At 39.3% G+C, this 14,515-nt stretch overlaps 1 protein-coding gene across 1 annotated transcript in view; it reads right to left on the reverse strand.

Moving 5' to 3' along the window:
* The window catches only part of b4galnt4a (beta-1,4-N-acetyl-galactosaminyl transferase 4a), a 133,042-nt gene that overhangs the window by 37,935 nt on the left and 80,592 nt on the right, over positions 1–14,515 (reverse strand). Inside the window, exons 4-6 of the mRNA XM_053319176.1 lie at positions 11,661–11,756; positions 10,053–10,143; positions 9,115–9,215 (exon numbers count right to left, since the gene is read on the reverse strand). Coding sequence (XP_053175151.1) covers positions 9,115–9,215; positions 10,053–10,143; positions 11,661–11,756 — 288 coding nt within the window. The remainder of the gene's footprint in view (positions 1–9,114; positions 9,216–10,052; positions 10,144–11,660; positions 11,757–14,515) is intronic.

Genomic DNA, 14,515 nt, shown 5'->3' on the forward strand with positions numbered 1-14,515 from the left:
TGAAGGATGAAGGGAGGGAGAATATTTGTACAAATACTTAAATGAAAAACTGACTCAGGACGAATGTTTCCATAATTCCATGATTTCAATTACTAAATTCACGAAGAAGATGCAAAGTTTTGTCTTAAACCAAAATGTTTAAAACTGGGGTGCAAGACTTTTGTCTCCCCCTTCTGGCAGTGAGAGTAATTACAAAAACACTGTTGACGCTTGCTTACGTCATTGACTCCAGCATCATTTGGAAAGTCTAGAAGAGTCACACAATTAAATCAGTCAAGTTAGCAGAGGGCTAACTGGAAGTTAGCTGCCGCTCTGGCAGCAGAAGTCTCGGGTGGATGAATGCATGGTGCGCAGCATGCATTCATCAAGTCAGCATGGGAATGTTGCCACTGACACCAGATTTAAATACTCCATATAATGTGAAATACAAAGACATTTACCTGGCAGTGACAGGCTTAATCAGCATTGTATGAACTCATTTGGCAAGGGCTTGAATGTAATGGACATTCATTTATATTTAAAAGTTCTGCACTGCAGGTTTAAATGTGTTGACATTCAAACAATGACAGCAAATTGCTTTATGGTGACAAATGTTGAGCGGAGAGAATATTCAATAATAAATCATGTGACAAGGCTTATATGCTCCTTGGGTAGGTGTCCAAAACTAAATATACGAGTCTTAATTTAGCGCTGATGGCAATTGAATTTTAATGATCCTTTGACAACAGTATGCATCAGATAGTTTATGGACTGTCTGACATCAAAAAATGTATCTCTTGTTCCCAAAGGCTTGCCAATCCACCTCCAGACACTATGAGTGATGCGGCAAAAGAATAATGCAGCTCAGATTTGATGCTGAAGTCTGGTTGATGAACATTCACATTCATAGTATCAGATGCCTATTCACTGAAAAATGTGGCTTTAGAAGAACAGCTCAGTAAAACAATTATATCTGCTTATTAATACTCCAACACTGTAACCTGTTAATGCTTCCGTTACTATCTGCATCAGTCACGATACTTCTACTGTTTTTCTTTTGTATTGTCTCCACTTCTCTCTTGTTATGCTTGTTTGCAAGATGGTGTTTTATTGTGCGTGTGGAAGCTGACAGTTTGTTTTCTAAATAAATAAATGAAACTGTAATGCACTCAACTCTACTCTAAGACGACTTTAACTTTTCATTATGTTTTGTTGAACCCATCCTTACTAGTGGCGGTGATGACTGCAGAACGTAGTGCAGTAGAATCTTTTCTAAGCTTGCCTTACTCAAAAGAATCATTAAAATCAAATCTGTGTCACTGCAATGTGCAGTTGGGTTTCTTAAGAGAAGCAACCAACCCTCAGTGAAAGTTGAAGAACTTTGACATATCACAACTGAATGAAGAAGGCACCTCAGCAGAACTTTAAAATCTTTCAAAGCAGAGAAAAAGAAATGTTGTGACTTAAAACTTTTAACTGAATACAAATGGGAAACGTGTTTATACTCTGAGTATTGTTCTCTCCTGAAAGAAATGCTGTTCACCGGATGAAAAAGAAAGCAAGAGACAGCACTGCAATTCATGTAGTGCTGACTCTAAATACTTTTAATCTTTTTATTTTAACATTTATATTTAAAAACAAATTAAAAGTTAGCAGTACCTAAGGGTATGGACAATAAGGCCGAGAAATACATTTTAAATATATTGCTCCCAAAAGCATTAAAATGTATAACCATTAGATGGCTGAAACCAGATCCCCCCACATATAATATATGGATCCAAAAAGTATGGGACCTTTATCAGATGGAGCAAATGATATACTCATCAGAGCGGACTCTTAAGCCTTTTGGTTTGCTTTGTTTTTTTTAAATATTTATTTTTATCTTCTTTGTGTTGCTGTCTGGCTTAAAACTTGAATATAATATGTATAAAGACTATGTACAGGAAAAAGAATGTAATCATATAAAAATGGTACCATTATTGATACAACTAAATGATAAAACTTTGGGTACAGGCAGAGAACATAACCATTTCATCTGTTTCCACAGCAAATAAAAATTCATAATGGCAGTGTAGAGTAATACTAATACATTTAACTTAACATGTACCTAAACCGACATTATATTCATTCAGTTCTGACCTCTAAATTCAGACTTCCTTATGTTGGACAATACGAGTGCACAGCTTTTTCCATGAAAATGTACTGCAGTTTTGAATTCATAGTTCATGAGGATTTGTTGTATGTCTATCCATTTCCTTCACTTGAAAGTGTGGGCTTTCAACATTTGTAAGAAAAAATTTAATTGGGGGTTTAAAATATGTAGTTTCACACAAAAGAGGAAAACATTAGTGTCAAAGGAGGAAATCTCTTTCTAAAATTAAGTTTTTTCCCCCTTTTCTTCCTTGTCAGATGGTTAATCATCAGCATATTAACAAAGGCTGTGAACAAAGACATAGTTACAAAGACAAGACACATGCAGTATTTTAGCTCTCCTGTGAAAGTGGCAGATGTTTTCCAAGGTACAAATGCACCTGTGTTTATGACATTAAACACACACACACACACACACACACACACACACACACACACACACACACACACACACAAAGGCATACACACATGCACGTACATAGGCATGATATCCCACTGAAGGATGAGTCATTGCTTACTGAGAGCAGCATCTCCTCACCAGAGTAGGCAGGAGGTAAATCAGAAGGCAAGCAGCCAGGGAGTCATAAGGGGCAACATACTCATGCACACACACATATCACATACATCACACATCATATCTTTAAAAACACCCTCTGTCTGACATATTGTCATATTTTGCTTCTACTTTAGACATCCTCTCAGATAAATAAGGCAGGGAACTTGGGGACCCAATTTATTTGACTTAAAGCAGATAAACAAGCCAGACATACACCAACCTTGCACTAATATAACCTCTCTCTCTTTTTCACTTTCTTGCATAGCAACAAATACGCACACTGTCTCTGTGTGAACTTTACCCATTTACGTGGGCACCTCGAGAAAACTAATTTCAGATGGCCACTGGCCCTGAAACACTGAAAAGTGAAACACAAAACAGGGTTGAGAAATATAACTGTGTAATGGAGCTATGGAGACATTCCTCCTCTCTCTACCAACACCTTCTATACACTCTTATTTCTCTCCATATGAAAAGAGAGAAGTAATAGAAAAACAGCTGACCTGTGATATAACTTCAGAGTGCAGTTTTGGTTCTTTTATTCTCTCTTGCCTTCAAGTGCCTTTTTTTCTCCAACTGAACTTGAAGCAAAGTTTTAAACAATAGGTGGCTGTGGCTCAGGAGGTAGAGCGGGTCATCCACTAATCAAAGGGTCGCTAATTCAATCCCTGGCTCCTCTAGTCCACATGTCCAAGTGTCATTGAGCAAGATTCTGAATGCCGAATTGCTGGGTTGAGCACTTTGGCACCCTGCATGGAAGCCTCATCCATCAGTGCATCGGGTGTGATGTGAGTGTGAATGTGTGAATAATGGCATGTATTGGAAAGCTCTTTAAGTGGTCAATAAGATGAAAAAAGGTGCTATATAAATGCTGTCCATTTACCATTTAGAATATACTGAGCACACTTGGTTCAACTATAAGAGAGTTAATAATACTATTCAGATGATTTATGGGAGTTTGCATGAGAACACACAGACATGTCAATCATTACTGTTAGTAGTTATATCTGTGCTTTTCCTTTTTCATGAAAGATATTTTGACTCATCAAAAATGTATTAATGCTGGCTCAATGTCACACTGTCATGGCTTAATGGGACAACTAAATAGAACTGAATCATTATTATTATTGTTAGTTACACCTCTGCTTTTCCTACTATGACATAAAAAAGTGACACTGCCTATTCATTTACCTGGAATGATGGAAAATTAGTGGGTCACTGCACTGAAATCTGGACGCAAATACTGCAGCCTTATTATCTTTCCAATCATCTTTGAAAGTTATAACTTTCAAACGTGGTCAACATGGTTTAAGAACATAGTGGACTTCCATCAAAGTCAAATTATGAATGTAAACACAAGTAGTATACATACAAAAAAATGACAAAGCACAACTTTGAAACTATACTGAAAACAATATTTACAGACTGAGAGCCAGACAAGCCGACACAACACGAAATACAAATGATATGCAAGATTTGGGTACGGTAAAAATATTACATATTAATGAGTTTTTCATCCCTTTTGACATGTTGTATTCAAGACCTGTAAATGCAAAGTATATCTGCTCAGCACTCCACCTCGCTCAGCCACAACATTAGCCTGCTTTATTTATGACCTACATGTATGCGCAATGGCAACCCAGGCACAAATTTCAAGCACTGAAGTCTTTCATGATTTTAGTGACTATATAATTAAAGATGAAAATGTATGCATGACTAATAGGCCATAACAGCAAAATACAGATGGCTGTTTTTATTTGTTTGAAAAGGCAAACTATTTTTTAGGCCAGATGCTGACAGCAAAATATTCATCAGAAGGAGCTCTGGAAAAATAGACAGACTGTAACACTTTGACCTCAGCATAGACAACAGAATGATGTCATCGGTCTAATTACAATCAACTTGATGTGAAGCAGATGTACTCAGATTCATAGTCCGCAACAGTGTTTGATTTGATTATGAACTCTGGGTGCACTTGTCTCAGTAAGAGGGAATATTCGATGCCTTCAAATGTAATTGTGTTTAACATATTCATAAGAGGAGTCAGTTTGAATGAAGTGTGGGTAGTGTTTTTTTTTTTTTTTTAAATGGTGCTCACTGGTAGTCACGCATTCCCAGTCATTTCAGGTCTGGTCTGAAATCAACCTTCAGGCATTTTAAACTGGCTTAAATAAGGTAATCCATCACAATTACACCCATGACTGCTTTTATTGTTGTCATAGTTACAGTGTCCCCTAGGGGTTATACAGGGGTCTATTCTATAAAATAGGTTTAACAAACTCTTAGCCTAACCTTAGCCTGGATTCCTAGTTGATGAACCACAGTAACTGACCCAGAGTTTGAATTAGCTCTTTTTCTGGAGCTGGAGAGACAGAGGTAAACAAACTCACTAAACATTCTGCACACAGTAATGTAAGCTGAATACAAGCAGCATGTATTCAATATCTCAAGCAGGTTTAAAACATGTTATCTTGGGGAAGCCATTTTCTTCTGTTTGTTTATTCTAATGTCTTTCCAAAATGGATTACTGGATGCATGGAGGCTGGAAATTCAAGAATTAAAATAATTATATTACATCATTCTCTGTCATGTGTTTCCCAAATGCTGTATATTGAATTTGGACAGATGTGGCTACCAAAAAATCATCTCAAAATACAGTATTTGAAAAACACAGATGCACTTCTTTTCAGAATAGGAACATTTTTGGCTTATCATAGAAATAAAAGCAAAAGTGTTACCATAACAATTAATGATGACACTTGATCCATTCAAGTGTCCCAATAGGCCATGGTAGTGTGACAATGAGACAATTCCATGAATCTGTAACCAAAGCAGCTAAATGGAATTCAGCCATCATTTGTTTTATTTTTATATATTTTACATTTTTCTGCTGATATATTTCATAATGTCTTAAATGAAAAAAGAAAACAAAAAACCATCTGTCCACTATGATAATGTGATGTATGATGATTCCTGTAATCAACTTGGGGAAATGAGGAATTTGTTTTCAGATAGTGTACAATTTTGGGGAGGGAAAAAAAAACCCTCTCCTCCTTATCAACTGCTGTACACAGTAAAGTGCCTTAATGTTCAGTGTGCTTAGGCTAAGCTGAGATAGTGCCTGTTCCTTGAGGAAAGAGTCTTGTCCTTCTGAGAATGAGCAGCTATCGTTGCTGTTGAGTCTCATATTGATTACACCTCCCTGACCCAGTTTCCTGTGTGTCTGTATGCATGTTTGTTATTCTGTGGCTGCTTGTGAACCAGATAAAATAAGTATCACTGTGCATATGACATGCCTATATGTGTCTGCACTTACACACAGACCTTTGCACTATGCTGATGAATTATCACACACACACACACACACACACACACACACACACACACACCCACGCTACACATAAGGCTCTCTCGCTGTCAGAAAAAGCCTGATCTGGTACTGTGGGAAGCTCTGCGGGAGTTGTCTGGACATTCTGTTTGAACGAAAAATCTCATTACAGATTAGCTGTGGGTAAAAAATATGATTAATACCAAGGCGGGACAATAGATGATCCTCACTCACATTAAGTACATTCGTATGCGCACACACAATGTCTCAGCAGGACCAAAGAGAGAGTTCTTATTAAACCCCCCTCTCCCCTCACTACGCTGACCAGAGTAAGATGGTAGGTATAAGAGACAGTGGAATCATCCATGACTCAAGGTTAATGTCTGTGCACAAGCAGTGTGTGTGTGTGTGTGAGTGGGGAAGGAGACACAGAGAGAGAGTCTGTAGATGACGTCATTATTTTGTTGAGGTATATTGTGGAGAAGCAGTAATCTAATAGCAGCACATTCTGTATATAGCAAATTCACAGAAGATAGCATCATTGTGACCACTGACGTACTGTACAGCAGCAGCACTATAAAATACTACGAGTATTTTTAGAGTGGTGACTCGGGTCATGAATGGAGCAGGAATTATAACCAGGTGCTTGTAGGAACAAAGCTAAGAAAACTTAGGCATGTGATTTAAGATTTTCATTTCACATTTTCTCTGTAATAACTTGCTGCTGGCGAGGTCTCTACACAAACATTATTCTAGTACCCAAATTTGACTGATTATGCTATTTAGATACCCTCTGCGTTACTTCATGGGATAACTACAGCATCTACCAGAGCACAAAACACCTCATGAAAATGTAAGGATATATGACTAGAGTTCAGAACCTCTTGCTGTAAAAAAACAAACACCACAAACACAAACACCCATTTCACTCAGGACATTGTTTTAAATCTTCTGAGGTTTAGGCTATACTTTATCCAATTAGATTTGAAGACAAAATTAACCCTTCCTTGCAGTAAGACAAATCATTTCCTTGGTAGACTTCTGTCTTTTTCCTCTAGTCTCATACAGACAGATGGGTCACATAATGAAGGACGGAGTGGAGGGTTACAATTTTTATCTGTGAAACACAATGTGTCTCTGAAGACAGGGGAGGCAGCGAGGCCTGTCTGTCAGCCAGTGGCAGAATGAATGATCCCTGGCCATGGCACAGCTCCCCTGCCATTACCTAGATGATATTTCTCCACTGCTAAATGTCACATCAATATTCACTGCCAGCTAATTAATCTCAGCTCCCATGGAACCTGGTGACATCTCACATCCTGTTGGAATACAGATGGCTCCATAGCTGGACCTTTGCTCTTAACACATATTTGCCCAGAGTGCTCATATGGTGCAGTTCAAACACTGTGCAACCTCAAGCATCCTTTCGTTCTTACATTACTCATAAGGTTTCAGGAGGAAAACTTTATTAGTGAAGGCAGCGGTGGCACAGTTTTTCTAAAAAAGGCCACCCGATGAGAAGGTGGGACTGTTTTATATTCTATACTTCTGATTGGTTCGTGTACAACTAAGGTGACGCTAGATAGCACAGATCTAATTTTGTGTTAATTAAGAGATTATGAGCAAACAGTAGGCACACCTTGTACAGGCAGAAGAAACTAACATTAGCTCTGTTTTGGGACTTATGTTGCCTCATTTTGTTGACGTGCTGTCCATAGTGTGTGTACAACAATGTAAGTGATGAAGGGGTTTCTGTTCTTCCCGTTTATATAGTGGAGTTGTTAAATGCCAATTTAGATAGAAAAGATACTGTAAGCTTTTAACTGCTTTGAATCATAGCACTTTGGTTAGTTACAGATTCAAAGGCATTTTGCGATTCAATGCTATGTAGAAGTGGACTATGTTTTAATTGAATTTTTGATTGCACTCAACTACCATGACATAAGGCTAATTGTCATCACTTTGACTGGTAAGTTAATTTTATGATAATAGTTTCCTCAATAACACACAGGCATACTTAGGCATATCATTACATCACTGTTGCTTCATAATCTGTAATATTCCATTTATATTTGTTTCAGGAGTACACATATCCACCTATCCTTATATAACTTCAAATGTAGCAACAAAAAAGGAGCAGTTCAACTGGAAATGAGCCTATGTGTGGTTTAACCCTTGAACTAAGAAACAGTGACTATGCCACTTGTGATCAGACTCCCTATAGCGATTCAACCCCCTGCATCAGCATAGGTAGTATTTTTAATCTTTTTTACAGTTTGATTTTTGTTCGATTGCAGGCAGAGGGTACTTCAAGGAAAGATGGAAAAGGTAACAATTTTTCACCGGATGTTATACAGGAGGATTTAAGTCTGCTGAATTGTGAGCTGTGTGTTGGAGGTGAATGATAGCCTGAGTGTTAGGATGGTGATGTGAGGTGAGTAGCAACTAAAGACAAACAAGCAGGTCAAATCACTTGGTATCCCTCCTGTTTATGTAAGGTGAAGCCCTGGCCCATAAAAAGATTATGTTGTTACGACCTGATCTTCCAGCTAACAGCAACTGCCTCAGAATGGATGTCAGATCACAACAACGTTAGTCTAATAGCTAAATAGCTTTTAGTTCCATAAATAACTAACTTCTATACAAATACTTTACCACATCTGATCTGTCATTATGTGCACTGATTGAGGATGGGAATCCATTAGAAGAACATTTACAACTAAGAGTCATCCACTGCCTGAATATCATATCAGATATCACTCCCTATATAGTCAAACGATGAGGGTTTGGCTTCCCTGCACATATTATACTGTGTATAAGTGCAGTCCCAGATGTATACATTATACAAAGTGTTTTTGCAGTTTAAGTCACGACATTCAGAAGTTTCAAAGTGTTAGGGTCCCAGGGGATTCAGTTTCCTTTCTGCAGTAGAACCTTGTTGCTAAGCAATATTAGTTAAAACCAGAGATTGTATTCAGAAACATGTACATTATGAATTTGCTGAACATCAGAAACCCAAATAAATACTGATTTTTAGTGATTGCTGCTGCCCACCCCCTCCAACTCCCCTTTCTGGAATGCAGCACAGCTCATTGCTTACCTGTCCTACATAGACCAGCAGCCTGGCGTTTAGAGGGCTCTCATCAGGACTCAGCCAGAACTCTGAGTTATCATCAGACGATACTGAGAACTGGAAATCTCCTGGGGGTGAAAAAACACGATCAAAGTGTGTTAGTGGAAGTATAGTCAGATGAGGCATGACCTCATAAAATAAATTCTTAGGTGTGAATGCATCTAGAATTTAATGGCCAGTATGCCTCTAGCAGTGGTCAGAGATGACACATCAAAAGTCTTACTGCAACCGCATTTCTAATCCATATGTCACAACTATGTGAATGGAAATCAGGATTTTGCGCACAGACCTAAACCAGAGGCAGCATGGCAAGGAATTAATGTTACTTAGAAAGGTATAAAAGTAGATAGTCAGGATACTTGAGGATGGTTAACAACTGAGATAAGTTATATGTTTGTTATGAGGAAATTGAAATCATTTTTATTTGGTTTTAATTGGTTAACACTCAATCTACAATGGCATCCAAAAGGTTGTGTCTGGCAGTGTGAGGTGAAGGGCTCTTGTTAGAGTGCTTATCAGATTCCTAAAAATAGAGGTAACCTATGAGCCATTAGCTTGGGGAAGCCTTACCACAAGCAAAAGCTACATAAAAATGCACCAAAACGAATGTTAATCTAATTAATAACTTCATATTCTGCAATATGTCTAAGGGCACTTGGGTGTTAAGGCTTTTCAGTTCCCATAGCAACTAGGCTGGAGGGTAGGGCTATGAGGATACAGCTATGAGACTTAGCTGTGAGATCTCTGGCATTCAGCCCTAATAAAAATGTGAATATCCACTATATTAGCGGCTCTCGAGTGCATGGATTAAGAGGGCTGTGGAAATTGTCTATTCTTATAAAGGACACATGCTCCAAGGCCCGCAGCCTCAGAAGAGGGACTTGCTAATAAGATGAGCTTGTTACCATCTCTGTAAGGGTGAAGGAAGCCAAATATTCTCAGGCCATAGTTCTTCCACTTTGGAGCCACTGCCAGCTTCTTCACTGTGGTTCTTGTCTGCAGTAGAAAGAAGAAGTAAAATCACATCATATATGTAGCAGTTGACCATTGACAAAACCCCTCCCCAAAACTTGAATTGTCCAAATATAGCTTAGAAGCAGTAACTTCAGGATATGGATATATATTTATATCTTGTATAGATCAGATCAGATCAGATCATTGTATAGATCAGATCAGATCAGATCATTGTATAGATCAGATCAGAGAACCAGGGTTATATCTATAAATATATATATTTATAGATATAACCCTGGTTCTCTGATTAGCAGCAGTGAATGTCTCACTATTGAAGCGACTCCTGTGTGAGTTTGTCAGAAGCTCAAGTAACATTACGCCATCCCTAACTGGTTGGCACTAGTGACACCTATGTCAGGCTTGCCTCTTATCACTTCTCACAGAAGCCTGTTGACAACTGCAGTATTGGGTGCTAAGGTAAACTCTACCTTACTCTTCTACATCTAGTCTAGGCCTGACATCGACATCACAAGTGTCAGTTAGTAAGGTCTGGAGTAATGTTATTTGGGTTTCTGACAATTGATTTTCAAAGTGGTTCTCTCTCCTATCCTTCCTCTCTCTCCTCTCTACCCCAACCGGTCGAGGCAGATGGCCGCCCACTTTGAGTCTGGTTCTGCCTGAGGTTTCTTCCTGTTAAAAGGGAGTTTTTTTCTTGCTACTGTCACCAAGTGCTTGCTCATGTGGGAATGTTGGGTCTCATTAAAATTAAAACCTGAAGAGTTCAGTTTAGAACCTGCCCTATGTGTGCCTTGAGATGACTTTGTTGTGATTTGGCGCTATACAAATAAAGATTGATTGATTGATTGATTGAACAAGGTCACAGAGGAGGCATTCCCATAGTGAGACACGAATGCGATGAAAGTGAACTAGGAACTTAAGATCTTCCAAGAGGATTCTTCAAATGTTGAAGGTGTGTACATGGGAATCTAGTAAGAGCAATATATGGTTTTGGTATGGTGGTTTTTAAGTCTTCCAAAAAAACCAAAAACAAACAAACAAACAAGAACCACAACAGAAAATGTGTAAGGAAGGGAGTAAACAGTGTGTTTATATCCTCTTCTATAAGCTGCTGCAAATATTAATACATCTACTATGTAGTTACCCACTCTGTAATGAAAGCTAAACTTGGATGCTACTACACTGTATATATGCTACAAAGTGTAAGCTGTCCTGCACAAGTTTACACTCCAGCAACCACAGCCAAATTTGTTATCTGAGATAGCTTTACATACACCAAACACATTAGTTAGTCCATATCCTAAAAGCCTTACTCTCATAACCTTACAAGTGATAATGCAATAAAGCATAATTCTGACCCCTATCATGCTTGTCTATGTAAGTAAGCTAAGCAGCCAAAGATTGTGTTAGAATTAAATACAAGTCTCTGTTGTTGTAGTCTCTCTCTCTCTTTGTTAAAAATGCTTTTGTGTACCTGTCATTCAGAAACACATTCTTTCAAAACAGACCAAAGGTCAGTCAGTGTGTTCTTTAATACTTACATGAGGGTAGAGAGGGAAGTGCAGGTTCTTTCTGAGTTGGGCTATAGAGGAACCACACCAGTCCTCAAACACATGTAGGTTGGCCTGGCTCTTATACTGCAAACACACAAACACACAAACACACACACACACACACACACACACACACACACACACACACACACACACACACACACACAGAGGAAACAGGTTAGTGCACACAGCAACAACAGCATCACATTTGCTATTAAATAGGCTGGATGTGCTTCATATTTGAGCTACTGGAGCTCCTGCCCAGACTGCAAGATTTTTATTGCACTGGTTTCAGTAGATACACTTTTGTGCTGGAATGTATGTAATTTATCATGTCTCTACATCATGCAGGAGAAATTAGCTCTCGGTGAACATGTGAACACAGCGTGACGTTTCAAATGTTCCCTCTGTCCTGAATAAGGGGAGGTGACACAGAGCTCGTCAGGAGTATCGGGGGGGGAGGGAGGGTGGGTGAACTGCGAATGTCTGGAGCAGTTTGTCAGAGCTCATCCCCTGCCCATAGTCTGACATTTGTCTAAATTACACAGGGAAATCACAGGACACAGCAAGGACAGATGGTGAAACCAGTCTGCCTGGGGGTATAGTTTCCTCACACACAGGTTTGCACATATATCAGAAGAGATGACTCTCCATTGGCTCGTGTGCTACACTTGCTGCTTTGAAAGTGGAATGTAAAAAAACAACAACTCAATAAAGCAAAGCATGGAATACTGATCCAAACAAAAATAAATATTTCACACACACACACACACACACACACACACACACACACACACACACACACACACACACACACACACACACACACACACACACACACACACGTATTACATTCTAATTTGGAGCTCAGAAAGTAAGACTCACACCAGGGGGGAGGTGTAATTTCCTCAACATGTCGCGGATACACAACAAGATTGTTATTGTTACATCCCAATCACAAAGTGAGGCCTGAGGGCAAACAGTGGAGGGTGGAGATGCAAGTGCACATGCAGATGCATTGTTTATCATTTGCTCACACACTCACACAAGTGCACACATGTGCAGCTTAGTGTCAAGCCTAAGGAGGTTGTCTCAGTGAGATAATAACCTAAAATCTAAAACTTTCCATAATGGATGATCAACCAACTGTACGAAAAACATTTAAACACACTTGCACATACTGTACACACATCGTATGACACCGTTTAATGCGAGGCAGCAGTCACAGCAGACTGTCACTGTAATGTTGCCACAGATATTTACAACTTCATACAGAATTTGAGTAGAAAGCTGGCTCTCACCAAATGACAATGAAAACGCACAGCAAGGTTCTCTGGTTGGATCAAAGTAAAAGCTGTTTTATTTGATGTAGATAACCATTATCTGTGTTGAATAACTGCTAGCTACTGCTGCTAGCTTCTAGCCAAAAGCGCGGGCTATCAAATCAATCAATCAGGATAGTGAAAGTTACCTCATGACGAAAAACACACATAACCACAAGTCCTGTTGTTGTTTCATCTGAGGGATTAGAGAGGTGACACAAGAGAGGCTTTCAGGGTGAAGTAAACAGCCCTCTGCCTGTTACTCAGGATCCATGTCTACATTTAAAGTAGGAAGATGTTGACGGAGGGTGTCATGCACCTTCACTATTACACAGGCATTCTAACAGATGGCCTGACCCGAAGTGGCCCTTTTCGTTTCTCTACCGGCTCTTGTACGGTCAACTAAGTGCCCCGCATGCTGACAGCAGCACAGCAATTACAGCTCATGCATTAACCATGAGATATTTTTGTTGTGCAAACAGCAGGAATACTGACTTTGGTTCTTTATGTGCATGTGTGTGATTTTCTTTTTTTTGTTACATGTTCTTTTTGCTGAATAACTGTTGAAAATGAAAAACTTAAGATTTGCAGAGTGGATAGAGTCAAATCAGACAAAAATGAGGAGTTAGAAAGATGATTGTCTGATGTTTGAAAGGGAGTGACAGAGAGTGGGGAGGTTTAGTGAGGTTAGATGGATTTAGCAGACAGTACTAGTCCATGTGTAAATATGCCTTATGTAAAGCTTTTAATAGATTTCCTGTGGGTTTTAAAAGCAAACCTTTTTTGCCTGACCCTCTCCTCCTCCTCAAATAGCAATAAACGGAACCGCTTTAAAAGTCTCTAATTATTCACACACACATATCCTATGTAGCCCTGCAGAGACCACAGGCTGTAAAGTAGCAGTCAGCTTTCTCCTCGGGGGGGGGGGGGGGGGGGGGTGTTTTGTGGGTGACAGCACTGTGAGAGGTCTGTCTGTGTTCTGGCCTGGATGTTGGAAGTGGAATTCCTTAACCTTTTCTGACTCACACCGTCATCCCTTTACTTCTGACTCTGCTGACCTGCCTTTGCCCTGTTCCTGTATGTATTGTATCATTTGGCTTTTGCCTATTGAGTACTGCTTCCTTCCTCTCAAAACCTTCGCTAATGTTGTCTCTACCACTAGTCTTCCCTCTGACCTCTCTATTTCTACCTCAAAATGTCTCCATTTTTGCCTGTGTGCTTCAGAATACTGTGTATCTTTAGCCACCCTGAGCTCAGCTGTCAGTTTCCCTTACTGTCTCTCCATATCTCTTTTTTGTCTACATTCTCATCCCTCATTTTGGAGTGTGCAATAAAGAGATGTGCGTATTAACAGTCACTGTAGAGATGGCGACTTGTTGCTTGTGGATTTCCAAGTTTACTTGGTTGTGTGAGTCTCAGTGGTCGCAGCTTTTTTTACAGCTTGTCAGCTCAAATTCACATTCAGTAATTGGCTAAAGAAAAGACAGAATGACTGCTGTTGCCTTTCTTACGTTTCCTCAT

This window comes from Scomber japonicus, chromosome 5, assembly GCF_027409825.1.
Source record: "Scomber japonicus isolate fScoJap1 chromosome 5, fScoJap1.pri, whole genome shotgun sequence".
Lineage (NCBI taxonomy): Eukaryota > Metazoa > Chordata > Actinopteri > Scombriformes > Scombridae > Scomber > Scomber japonicus.